At 43.5% G+C, this 13,790-nt stretch overlaps 1 protein-coding gene across 1 annotated transcript in view; it reads right to left on the reverse strand.

Moving 5' to 3' along the window:
• Positions 1 to 1,321: 1,321 nt before the first annotated feature.
• SIAH3 (siah E3 ubiquitin protein ligase family member 3) overlaps positions 1,322 to 13,790 on the reverse strand; it is a 44,664-nt gene continuing 32,195 nt past the window's right edge. The window contains exon 2 of the mRNA XM_054628161.2: positions 1,322 to 3,819. Coding sequence (XP_054484136.1) covers positions 3,226 to 3,819 — 594 coding nt within the window. The 3' untranslated portion in view covers positions 1,322 to 3,225. The remainder of the gene's footprint in view (positions 3,820 to 13,790) is intronic.

Raw genomic sequence — 13,790 nt, forward strand, 5'->3', positions numbered from 1 at the left:
AGCAATTTTGAAAGACCTCATTTTCTCCTGCACCACATGAAGGGTACTTCCTTACTTCCAAGAGATGTAAGTCTGTGTTCTTCACAGGAAGGCAGGAATTCAGATTTAATACATTGTAAAGATGTAAAATATTCGAGTTCAGAATTAGTTTTAGAAGGCCTGATTTCAGATCAAATTTAGGAAGCCAAGATTCAGCTGCCTTTCAACCATAAGCAGAGCTATAAAAAATGTTATACCATGAGCACTAAAAGAATGCTTGCAAATTGAATTTCATTGTTGCTCCTACTTGCCAGTATTTTAGGATTTATGTCCTACCATGCGGAATATTTGCTTCACCTTTCCTTTATGGCAGTATAAGGTTGCTCATAGGCTTTGAATTATGACAGAATTAGAATATCTTCTATGGTAGAAAGTCCTTAAATATACCTTAAAACATTTGCACTTCATGTTGAGACACTTATGAAAGCTGGATTTAGGCAACCATATCTCATTTCTCCCCAAAATACGTCTTCCTTTTCTTTACTGGGAGTCACACTGGACAGATTTTCAAGATTTTCATCAGTACTCCAATGTATCTGAATTTCTGAAATCCCTGCCAGAGCTGAGTCTTTGCAGATGTGGAGAAAATTGATAAAGGATGTTACTTGGTTGGTTTCAGAAAGTAGTGAGAACAATTTAAACAATGGCATCCAACAGGTACAAATGTGAGAAGGCAAGAAGTGCCATGGGCTCTGCAAGTCACAGGGTGAAACCACAGTTTGAGGGCTTGAAAATGTGCTGAGAAAGGCAGCTATCAGATGAAGGGAAAAGACTGAAAACAAAATGGAAAAGTTGAACTGTTGGTGTGGTCACTAGAAAGCTCTGGGAGAAGAACACATGGGATGTGTGGAAGGTTATGTTGGGAAGGTCACATTTCCACTGTCCCTCCTTCAAAACTAGGGTGCTGGCAAGGGATGGAGATACCCATTCCAGAGAGCTGATACTGTTACACTCATCCTGCCAGAAATACACTGGTCCTTTGGCAAGGAGCATGCCCCAGAATGCCTACATTTCAGTCGATATTTCAAGAAAAAAATGTGCCAACTAACAAGAAGTAAATAGACTAAAAAAATGAATAACTAAATAATATCTCTCACCCTAGAACTTGTGGTCAGGCAACAAAAGCGTCATTACATTTGGTCTCTACCCCACAGTACAAAGAGCTCAGGAAGTTTAAACTAGAGGAACTGGTTTTATTGAGGTTTTATTGCCTTTGCTTTGTTTTAATTCACCAACAGAACAATTGTTAGAGGAGCTGGAGAAGCCAGTTTCAGTCCACAAAAACACCAATGATTTATTTATTGCTATCACTTAGGGAAAGGGCAGCATTTGCTGGTCCTGAATATTTAACACCACAGGGAAAAAGCCAGCCGCTCTGAAGCCCGCCTGTTCCAGTGAGGCTCTGCAAATCAGTGTGCCACCCTTGGCCCCCTAAATTCAGAGATGGGAGAGCTGGGAAGCTATGCTCCAGTGCCTTCTTACAGGGACTGAGACTTCCTCAAACCTCAGCTTGAGCAGCCTGTTGAAGAGACCCTCACCCTTCTCTGACCTGCTGTGAAAATCCAGGCAGGGCGAGGTGCATCTATGCCTCAGAAGTCATTTACCTGCATGGCATTCATCTCAGGAAGACTACAATTCATTTTACTTCATGCATCATTTATAGTATCCTCAGGAGAGCAACGGGTGGGAGAGATCAGCATCAGTGTTTTTGCCTACCCAGAGCTAGAGTGAGATGCATTTTGAAACACTGAAGGACTGTTCTTAGATTGTTTCCCCCCTTTCCTTGGTTTTCCAAGGGGCTCAAACTATGAGTCTCAGTCTCTAGCTACTAACTGACCCAACCCACCAGATGTTTCTTGAAAAAGCATTCAGGAGCAGCCAGACCACAGCCACACACAGGCAGAAGGGAAAACAGGAAAACACACTTTCCCATGCTTCTCATGTGTCACACTATCTGTTGAGCCCCCTCCTTCAACGCGTCACCTACTGCAGTGGGATTTCACTGCTGCTGTTGGCTGTGGAGGAAACAGGCCTGACTGCAGATGGGAATGAGTGACAGGAGATGACCACCACCTGCCTCCAACTCTCCCCCAAGGAACCATCCAAGGGAGCAGCTCTTAGAGAAGCCTGTGTCTTTTTGTGACCATCATTGTTTGTGAAATACCCTCAGGAGAAGAAAGTGACAGTCGACCCTCACTACCACCCCACAAAATGTATGCAAGGCAAAAAAAGTTGAGTTTTTTTTTCAAAGGAATGCCTGTCAAATCTCAAAGCCAATTTGCAAATAGCTGTCCTATCTATATTGCTGTGCATCAATATTTAGCAGCACAAACTGAGGGTCTAACTGGCACAGAATTCAGTAGCAAGATCAGTGCCCAGCTTAAGACCCTTCTTATGCTTTATTTTCTGAAAATCTCTTTTTGAATGCTTAAGGAAACAGCAGCTAAAAAGATGAATGCCCCAATGGCTGGGTATGGTTATATCCATCCTATGGCCAGACCATCTAGCAACCTCTCCCTGCTGTTTATGACTAAGATTTAACCATGCTCACAGTGACCAACCACTAGCTGCCATTCCCAGTTTAAAGCAGGATAAGGCTTCCAAGGCCTCTGCTCAGCAGAGGGGGTGACTTTTTCTTCTAAGTTTTCACTATTTGGGTGAGAAGGTTGTTTCCTCAGAAGCTGAAGGGAGCTCTGAAACTGCCAGCTCCCACAGGGCTTGGCTGTGCCCAAAATACAGGAGGTAAATCACTGTTGCTAATATGGAAACCTGGGTGCTCTTGTCCTGTAGTGGAACACTTGACCTTTCATCAGGTACGGGGGCCTCTGGTCCATTAGGCAGGCAATGAAGGAAACATGTTTGCAGAGCATGGTTGGACCAAAGGTTTCTGCCAGTCTCCCTGGGTGCACTTTTCATTAACAAGTGTTGTTCCCAGTGCTGCTGGAGGGCGACAATAAATTGATTAGCCTCTTTAAAATTTCTCATAAAACTGTATTAGCAAAATGGTAAATACATGACACAGGGACCGTAACCACGGGATGTTTACATAATGCCCACTGTGGACAAGTACTAAATACCATAAAAGACCCAAGACCCCCCATAAAAAGTCCGCGAGTTCTGGCTCTCAGAAGGCAGCTAGAGCACCATTATTGTTGCTGTGGTTCCTCCTCTTCTTCCTCCTCCCCATCACATTTCAGCTTCGGAGCTGTGAACTTTGCTGGTGGTTATGGCGATTCCTATCGCTAGGCTTCCGTTGTCGGAAAAGAGTTGAGCCAGGGAAGTGTTCAGCACAAGGCAATCCCCGTCCGAAATGACAGAGTCAACGCACTCCAGGATCGACCTGGGCGTCGCCTCCCACTTGAGGCGCCTCTGGTTCCTGTTGAGCTCCAGCCGGTAGGTGAAGTTGTTGGCCTGGGTGGGCGTGCCAATCAGCATCATCGTGGCAAAGAACTGGGGGTGGCCCTCATACTTCTCCTGCTTCCTGAGGACCAGCAGAAACTGGTGGCCAAGGCAAGAGTGCATGATGATCCAGTCCGTGGGCGCAGGCAGGTGCATGTCCGTGGCCAGGAAGACAATCTCCGCGCCCTGAAGGATGTTGATACGGTGGGTCTGCCTCAGGTGGGACACCACCACCTCCAGATGCCCTTCCCATGGGCAGGAGAAGAGAGGGCACGTGCAGGGGACCAGCTGGGGGTCGTGCACCACTTCATGGTGATGGCAGGGAGGAAGGATGCCTTGGTCTGTGGATGCCTGCGCAGCTGCACAGCGGGTCGGTGCATACTACGGGAAGAAAGAAATTAAATGTGAGAGCAAGCGGACCAGAAAGCAGTGCAGATGTGCAAGGTGCAGACCCCACAGACACCAGTCACCCATACTCCACCTAAGGCAGCACCAGTGGGGGTGCAGAGAACTCAGCACACCGGGGATCAGAGGCAGTCTGACCTGGATCTGCACAGCACAAGGAGATGGCTGCTGCCTTGTTCTCCAGGAGAACAGGCAAACTCTTTGAGCCATGATAAGTCACTTCAAATGAAAATGATGTATGTGTTTAAGGAGCAATTTCATTAGTTCAGGGGGAAAAATCTGATTAAAAAGAAAAAAACAACCCAACAAAGCAAGGACAGCATGGGGCATTTTATATAGTTAAGAGTTTTGCTGCTCAGAACAAGGGAATGAAATATGTATGGCATTATTATTCTTTAATGAAACATACGGGCAAATACAGGCATTTTTCCTGAAACAATAGGCTTTATTACACCCATAATTTGTGAAATAAATGTCAGTTTTTATTGTATATGATACTGTCACTATTTTTTTGGTCAATGTATTTGTGCCTAATTGATGCTCTTACTACCATAAATCTTAAATTGCTCTCAAAGGTGATGGGATGGCAGATTTAGGGCATTTTTATACTAAAGTAAATTTGGATTAAGGTAGGGCAGCTTGCTAAAAAGGCAGCAGAAAAATTCCACGTGAGGACTAAAAAGCAAACTATTCTGACTCTCTCAAGAGGATGTTGTTGAAAAGAAATAAGTCTTACTCAGCCAAAAGTGTATTCACATGTAATGCTATTCAGGAAGAGTAATGTCTCTCCACAATAACTGTGTGTATAGACAAACCCTAAGGCACAGGCATGCTGGTCATGATTCATCTTACCCAATTTTGAGTATTTACTTCACCCACCCAAGACAGAAACCTGGTTACCTGGGACTGCCTCTGCAGCCTGTAGAGTGAGGCAGCCCTTAGAGTGCAGGATTCAGAGCTTAGCTGGAGTAGTTCAGTTTCTAAAGGTGACACCAGCTGATTCCAGAGAGACTGAGATGCAGTCTCTCTAGCTGTGCCTAAATTTCAGCTGTTTAAACTTTTTTGTCTCTCTGAACTCCTCTTATAAAGGTACATCTCTTACATCCATTAATGTCTCTTATAGCAGTATGTACATGTATACATACATTTTACTTTAACATATGTTCTAGGAAGATTAATGTAATTCCCTAAATAGTGTCCCACATCCCTTTATTTTAATATATGTACCCAAAATTGAATGAACTACATTATAGTTCTAACATTTAACAGTTGTTCTCCTCCATGCCCCATCCAACTTGTAGCAGATTTGGGATTTTTGAGCAGAGATTTGTTTTATCCAGGGGCAAGCATAATCCCACATAATGGGTGGTAGATTTGCTGCAAGGGGGGTGTTCTCTTGTCTTGTTATGGATACCATGAAAGCTTTCATTACAGCCTTGCTGTAAGTAGTTTTCCCCAGCAGAACTTGCACATTTCTTTACAGGATGTTTTGGAAGGCAATCTCTTGGGTAAACTGTCCTAAATCTCAGACGACCAGGGCTTCCTTGCCAACCAGGATGACAATTCCATCTGTTCTCATTGTGTCAGTAGCTGCCAAAGGTTATGATGGATAGAGCAGGGCTGTGATTACTGTTGCTGTGAAATTCATGGCTCTTCCCAAGGCACTGGGTGTCAAAGGGAGCTGTTTCTTCTTCCTCTGGCATTTGATATGAAGAATAATTGACAAATTAAGCCTTACTATTGAAACTGGCAGTTTTTTCTTTTGACAATTATTACTTCAATAGTACTGTTCTACTTTTCCCTTCCTCATATTTTATTTGTTTTGCTGTATAAAATTCAAGAATATAAACTTTTTGAGAAGATAATGAATTGAGGACAGATAAATGACTATCATTGTCTGGGAAATAAAACAGGTCATTATAAACTAATCAAGGTTTGTGGCTTTAGCTGCCTGCTTATCGCAGTGGGATTACTGGTTCACACTTAATTCTACATTAATTTTCGCATCCCATTAGGATGAAAGTTATGGTTAATTTAAACTCTTTGGTGAAGGAGGCTACTGCAATGGCAGATCATAAAAGCCTTTTAAAAAAAATTCCTGAAATGCTGATTGCCTCATAAAATGAATTCTAATCTCCCAATCTAATACAGTGGGTGTGTGCAATTACTTTCTCTCACCAAATTGTTAATGCAAAATTAGTGATTATACTAATTAAAACTAATGAACTCATACTCACATGCTGATAAACCTCTCAACCACTCGACAAGTTCCAGCCTTCTATCAGTTTTATTTAACTCCCTTTTTGGAAGATGAATCTTAAATTAACCTCTTGACTAACATTTAAAATTAGGTTTTGAAATTTGAAGCTTTATAGACTATGTATAATTCTTCACCAAAGATTACCAGAGTGAGAGAAACCATTTCCACTGAGGATGAAATTGAATTTAGAAATGCATTCTCCTAATTTGAGAAACACGGAGAACAATGGTAGCTCATCCACCTAAACTGCACCCAAGGTAAGAAAATACAAATGTCTTCAAAAATCTTTTTATGACAAACATGTCTCTATGGCTTGGGAACTGGAAAAATAAATTACAATGAGCAACTTATATAATATATCTTTCTTTTTTCCTAAACTTGAGGATTTCTGTGTGTGCACATAACTATGAATTCCTTTTCACAACTCACATTTCTGAAATATTTCTATAAACCACTTCAACAAAGGATATCTGGTCTAACTTTGTTCATTTCAGGTTTATTAAAAATTCTTGAAACTCAGTACAAACCATTGATCTATTTTTATTCTTTGGCTTGGCAAGAACCATTTTCAAAATCTGGCTTCTGAATTGTTTGACCTTCCTGTTTCAAAATTTTAAATTTGTAGTATCTAGAAAGAAATGTTTAATAATTCTCTGTCACTTTTTAAAAAAAGTTTGAGAAAAAAATATTATTTTACATTTACTTTTGAGGTGTGAGTATAACTATTGGGGTGTTTGTGCTCTTGCTGGTCATTCATATGGCTGTGAATTGAAATGCAAAACAGGGAAAAAATGGTCACCTTGAGTGTATTTAAATGCTTGAATAAATATTTATGAACAGTTTTTCCATGTTTAATCTGCTCCAGTATTTACTTTCTACCATTTATTGCCCAATTACCTAATAAAATTAGATTTATGATATTGTTGTGTCAGTCCAGTATTAGTCTCAGTTATCTTTTAGCCTGTTGGCCAATTTCAGTCAAATTGAACTACGGGATGGAATTCTCAAATGCTTTAATTTTCAACCATTTCTGAGAGAAGAGGCATCAGGGTACAGCAGCATGACCCTTTCATGTCTCCAGGGAGGAACAGTTGGCCACGTGGGCAGAATTACATTGACAGACAGGAGAGAGCCTAAACAATGGCAGTTTGATCCCAAATGGATTATAGACACCAGAGAACTCACATGAGACAGTGTCTTTATGAACAGGAGAAAAGGCTTCAGCCAGAGTGCTCCTCATTAGATGCAACATAATCCCACCATGAGGCACCAAACCACAGGAAACCAGGCTCTGCTGCTCACAGAAAAATTTCTTTTTAATGATGCAGCTTATTACAGAGCAGTTCTTTTCAAGACCAAGTAACTTGGCAAAGGCCAATTTATAAGCACATGGTGCTTTTCTTATGGAAAAAATCCCCCAATCAAACCATGACTAGATTTGGACTACGACACAGGGTTTCTGCTAAAAATGCAACAAATTGCTTTAGATGTGACACATTTGTTCTGCCTTTGATATTTGAGGGGTTAGTCCCTAACTCTGAAGACTGTCAGCTCTTTTCACAGCCCATGAAGAGTCCTGGAGTGAAATTCACTTGAATTCACTTAGAGTGAAATTCACTCTAAGTGGTGCTGAAAGAACATCCCCCTGGACACCCTCTCTACATGCAGACAGGACCAAACCCATCCTCAGCACACACCCACAGAGGTTTAACTGGTTTCTAGACAAGAAACAGAAGGACAATTCAATTTTAGTCAGGAAAGATGTGTATCACAATGGGCTTCTCCTGCTGTGCTGGAGACAACGCAGCCCATGGAGAGAGAAATGGATGCCTGCTCACATGAGGGTGTAAATCTATGGCTCCCTACTATCATTACAGCTCCAATCACTTGATAGAAAATTCAGGGGAAGGATGAAGGGTAGATGCAAGAGTTAAAGACCTCCAAGAGGTAAAGAATACACGAACACATCTCTGAGTCTGCAGCTGCAAACCTGAGGCACCCACCCAGGAGAAAGGGCTTTGCTATTGCTCCTCATGCTCTGAGGGACCTTTTGTGCTTGAACTAGTGAAGTCTTTAGACCAGCTATGGTGAAAATAGTGGAAACAGAGGCAGCAACCCACACTGCACCTCTGCTGGCTGAGTTCATGGCCCTGGTTAGTGCAGGCACTGGATACACCACCATGCCTCAAGCTGTGTTTCTCTGCTGCACATTGGCACAGCTTCAGCAGGGAGAGCAAGTGCAGCTGCTGCCCTGAGCAGCTAAATGTCTTGCCATTGAAGTTCTGACTTCAAGATGGTTAATTGGCTCAAGATAAATCCCACAGGGTGAGGGAGAGTTGAAAGCAGTGCTCCTGTCCCATGGGAGAGGGCCTGGACACTGCTGACCTAGAGTATAAGGAGGGCAAGTAGCATCAACACATTGTAGAAGAATAAACACTGCTTAGGTCTTCAGAGTAAAGGTTGTGTCACCTTTCAGCACTTTCCAGTGTTCTTCAGTGTTATACTGGAAACTGGATGCCTCATTCATACTTTTACTTTCTGTAATGCACATAATGTGCAAAAATCAGCCTTTCACATCCCTGTGAACAGTGCCAGTGCATGCTGAGAACATCCCAAGGAGGGAGGACAGGGACTGGTTCACTGCCCAGTAAGTAAGTGTTTCTGACAGGAAAGCAGGTGCTGCAAATAATCATCTTTTTCCATCTTTTTCCAGATACTTCACACCCATGCAACTGCATTTTCTCCAGTGGTTACACACACTTTGCAAACACTCATCAATTCACCCATTCTCTGGTCTCTTTGCTTGGGGCAGTCAGTGGTGTGGTCTGAAGGCCACCCTGGTGGGGCTTCTGAGCAGGGCCACACAGAAAACTGCAAAGGTGAAACCAAAGCCACCACACATGCCACCCAGCCCAAAGCAGAAGACAGTGCTCCCTCTCTACCCCAGGCCAACCTTAGCACACCCTGAGACATTGCAAACTAATCCTCCTCCCAAGAGGAAACCTCTCCTTCCATGTACCCAAACCCATTCCTGTTCACCTACAGCTTTCCTGGCTGGATTACAGGAGAGTTGGTAAGAGCTGTACATGTTCATGGCAGCTGCAACCTTTGGTGGGAGCCAGGAATTGAGAGGGGCTGTGCTCACACCCCCTGTTACACCCACCAACCTGCCTGTGACAAGGAACAACAGGAGATGCAGTCACCCTGTAGGTGTGTAAGCAACTGAAAATGAGCGGGGAAAACTCAGGGGATTTTTGACATTGACCTAAAGATTTCTGCAGACAAAGAGGGACCTGGCCCTGCAGCTGTGAGATTGCTTTGAGAGAGCAGCTCCTAGGGTCTTCAGCAACTTTCAGCAACCACGGCAACTTTTAGGGTTTCTGCTGAAACAAATTGGCATTTTCTTTGCCAGTGAAATGTGCCACTTATTCAGTTTTCTTACTGTCTTCCTCCTATTTCTTGGCTTCTCAGGGATTGACTGCTTCTTCTCATCTGTATGGAAACTGCCTCCAGTAATTTTCTAATCCTCAGTTTCTTTCTGCCTCATAAAAGCTTTGCCACCCACTAACATCCACCTCCACGTTACTTACACCCACCTCACAGGGACAGAAGCTCAAAAGAACTATAAAGGTGACATAAAGAAAGAAGTGAGTCTTTTAATCCTGGTCTTCATTTAATTTATCTTCTGCTCTTTTTTAATATGCTGATGAGATTTTTTAAGTCTTTCAGATGAAAGAAAAGAGAAGAAAAAACCCCCAACCCCCTCAACCTATTTTGTCAAAAGCTGTACTTTCATATTTGAAATTAAGAAATCCAAGCCAGAGATCATGTTGGGGATTTATTTAAAATTTTAATTACACAAAATCCTGTTCATTATGAATGCATCAGTTGAATTTCTTAAGTACTGAATATTGGTTGCAGCTTTGGCAGTGGAAGTGGAAGGATTTGTTTTCCCTACTACCAAATGGCAGTGAGAGGACAACTTCAAGCTCATTTTACTAATCTCACTTTGCAACATAATCAGGCATGACTTGGTGACACAGCATACGGGATGTGTTAATGGCTGTCCTCATGCTAATTACACGCCTCTGTCTATGCAGAGAAAATGCAGCTTTAGTACATGTCCATGGTGTACCACGCACTTCTCTCTATCAGACAACCCCAAATATGAGATGAATTCAAATATATATAGAAGTATTTCAGAAAAAAACAATTGGTTTTGTGGTAGATCTAGCAAATCTATGATTCTTTATTTTAAATGTATCCCAGGTGAAAAGAAAGATGTTATTCTCAAATTAAATCCCCTTGCTTTCTTTTAAAAAAATCTTTTTTTTCAGCATTAACTGTCACGCGCTCTTGAAGTGCCAGCAAAAAACTTCAACAAACTCAACCTTCTTCAATATATTGAAAACAATGTAATTATGATGAAATATAAATGGAATCCACACTAAAACATGTCAGTCCATAGATGCTTTCTGAGAGAGACCCATGTGGACAGTGGTAGGATGGAGCAGGGTCATGCTCTCCAGCTCTCCTACTTCAAACCTAAGTTTGATGAACCCTTCCAAGCCCAGATGTGCACCAAAACTTCCTGTGCTTCAAGCTGAGGGGAGATGTACCACCCTGCTGACCCTCAGCCAAAGCTGCAGCAGGGTCATGGACAGCCAGGAAAACGATCCTGATTTAGCTACTGTGTTTGATGGATCTCACCTGGGATCACTTTCCATGCTCTCTTTGAGAAATAAAATAGACTGATTAGACAAGCAAAACCGTGTGCGTGGGCAGTTCCTGTGGAACATCTGGCAGTTATTTTCTACTCAAAATAAAAAGCTGGCTGGAGGGTGGGACATGCCCTTGGGACCTGATTTGCAACTTGTATTCCCTCTGCTGCATTTTAGGGCTGGGCACAGTGCAGTGACAGCAAACCGTGGCAAAGTGTATCTGATGCTGCATTGCAACTGTTGATGCTCTGGAGTGTGCAGACATTTACCAGCTTCTCTTTGGACTAGAAGATTTTATGCCTTGATTTAAGCAAGTGTGATGCCTCCTAATGCCATCCCCTTTGGCCACCCAAGGCAAGTATCAGAAGACAAGGCACACCCTATCAGCTCTTTCTCCACAAGGGCAGGGTGCATCCATTGTTTATCAGCAGCTGCTCATGAGACACTGCTGATCCTGGCTCTGGGTGAGGGAACGAGCAGCCTGCATATGTACAATAGAGATAATCAAAAATGCAGAGTTATCAGAAGATTTGCTTCATCCTTTATCCACTTTGTATTTTGGATAAAGCCTGTTCACAAAATGCAAAACCATTATAGGCTTTAATTAAAAGCAAAGTGATAAAGCGCTTCCAAGCTGCATCTGCTCTGACTGATAGGGAAGGCAGAGTTCACAAGAGCCCGATATCTGACCTGTTGATTTTGTGGTTTACATTCACACTGAAAAAGAAATTAATATGGAAAAGAATTTAAAAAAAAAGAAAGAAAGAAGAAATGATTGCCCACTGTGCTCATAAACTTAGCAGTTCAGACTGCCTCTAAATTACTCATCATCTGATATTCATTACAAGTTACTACAGTAACAGCGTGTCTCCAAGAGAAGCAGATTTGCTGGTGTCATCTGAGATAATTAGACCAAATCCGCCCTGAAACAATTGAATTTCTCCCCTTCCATCAGACAATCTCCAGCTATCACAATTATATGACATGTAAATCCATTAACTTCTCTTTCAGAGATGCACCTCAGGAGTGCCAAAAGATGGCACAAACATTACTGGTCTGCTGGAAGGAGAGAAGGGATGGGGTAGTGGTTGTTGAACAAGCCCACAGCCTTTCTTGGTGGGGCCAGTGTCTCCAATCCCATCTATGCACCCCTCCTGGCCAAGGATTTGCTCTGTGGTCTATGTCACATTGCTCTGACAACTGTCACAGGGCAATTTGCTGCTAATCCTGTGCCAGACTGGTCACAGTGGAGTGCAGACAGTAGGCTGGGACCAGGTAGGTGTAGTGAGGAGGGAATACAGGCTCTCAGTGCTGCCAACCCTGTCTCCCTGTCCTGTCTCATAGGCTCTGCCTGTGCCTACACCTCTGTAGCAGTCACTGAGCAATGTATGAGCCATAAAACAATTGATACTTTTAGTTAAGACTTTCTCCTGAGAGCTGTTTGTGAGGAAATGAAAGTGTCTTAAAGTCATGTCTGTCTCCTTCTAGCTGAGGCATTGCAGGTACCAGCAAGCAATGGGCACCCCAAACCCACCCAAAATGGCCTGGTGTGGTGGGGGTCGTGCTCAGGTTATAGAAGAGGGGAAAATAAATTGTTTCTAGCTCAGAGTAACTCTCTGTTTCCCTGCACATCTCTGCCCATTCTCCACAAGTACTTTCAGCTTTCCCTTGCTCTGGGTACCTTGCAATGTAAGTGTGGCACTGAAAGAAAAGTCTCCCTGTTATAAGGCAACCCAAAATTCTTCCTCATTCCACTGTCAGATGAAAGTGTGACTTGAGTTTGTGTAGTCAGGCTTAAGAAAGGGGAAAAAAACCCACAGAACAACCCAGAAAATCCTTGTGAGCTGCTAACTTTGGGCATGAAAAGCAAATGGCAAGTCTGGGTAAATTAATTTAGTTGGTGTAATGTATGCAAATGCTTCATTGACATATTCTTTGCTGTAAGGTGTGGTGGTTTGACAGGAAATGTGTTTTTTGGGATGCTGTGTTTTTGGCCAATGGATATTCAGACTTTAATATTGGCATTTAACCTGGCCATTGAGACATGGACACGCCTCTGAGAACACGGGGTTAAAAGCAGAGCTCTCCCCTGGGAGGGTCCTTTTGGGTTTCCGGCGGGAAAGAGTTCGGGTCTCTGCCCCGGCCCAGCTGCTGGCTGGGCAGGGGGAGGGGAAAAGCCATGTGGCCGAGAGAGGTAGGCCTGAGCCCCGGGGTGGAAGGGTGGAAGAGAGAAAGAGAGAGAGAGACACCGGGAGCCATCGGGTGCCCCCCCTGAGAGACAGAGAGAGAGAGAGAGAAAGAGCCGCTGCCTGAGACTGTGACCTTGAAGCTTGATAAACATGGGCCTGTGCCGGCAGCACGGCTGGGACGGAGAAGAGGGGGGGGTTCAGCCGGCCACTTGTAGGAGCTTTTAACCCCTTTTTGGAAAATGAGAACTTTACAGAACATTGACCTTTCCTAGAAGATAGAGTGGAAGATGAGGAAGAAAATGGGCCAGTGTGAGAGAGGTCTGGGCAAGCGAGAGATAGTAGAAGAATAGAGAAGAATCTTAGTGGGAAGAGATGATGGAGTAGCTTTTGCTGGACTCTTTTTGTATAGCCATGGACAGACCCATGTTCCTTGTGATACAGAGACTGCATTCTAGGGGGAGGCAATGGCCTCAGAGCCAAGAGGGTTCAGTGTTGATGCCCCTCGGCCCCAGGGGGTGAAAAAATATGGGGGGGACAGGTGTCCCAAAGGAGAGATTGTGGGGACAGGTGTCCCAAAGGAGAGACTGTGCCTTTTTTGGATCGGGACAGAGCATCCTTAAAAGACAACCCTAGAAGCAGTTCTGGTCCGTGTTCAGTGGTGAGAGCACTGGACATGAAAAGGAAGAAGTCACGACGGCAGATGTACTCCGGGCGGTGCCACGAGTGACACGGAAACACACGAGGCTTCAGCTGTGTTTCCAGGGGAAGCCCATGGCA

The sequence above is a fragment of the Agelaius phoeniceus genome, chromosome 2 (assembly GCF_051311805.1).
Source record: "Agelaius phoeniceus isolate bAgePho1 chromosome 2, bAgePho1.hap1, whole genome shotgun sequence".
Classification (NCBI taxonomy): Eukaryota; Metazoa; Chordata; class Aves; order Passeriformes; family Icteridae; genus Agelaius; species Agelaius phoeniceus.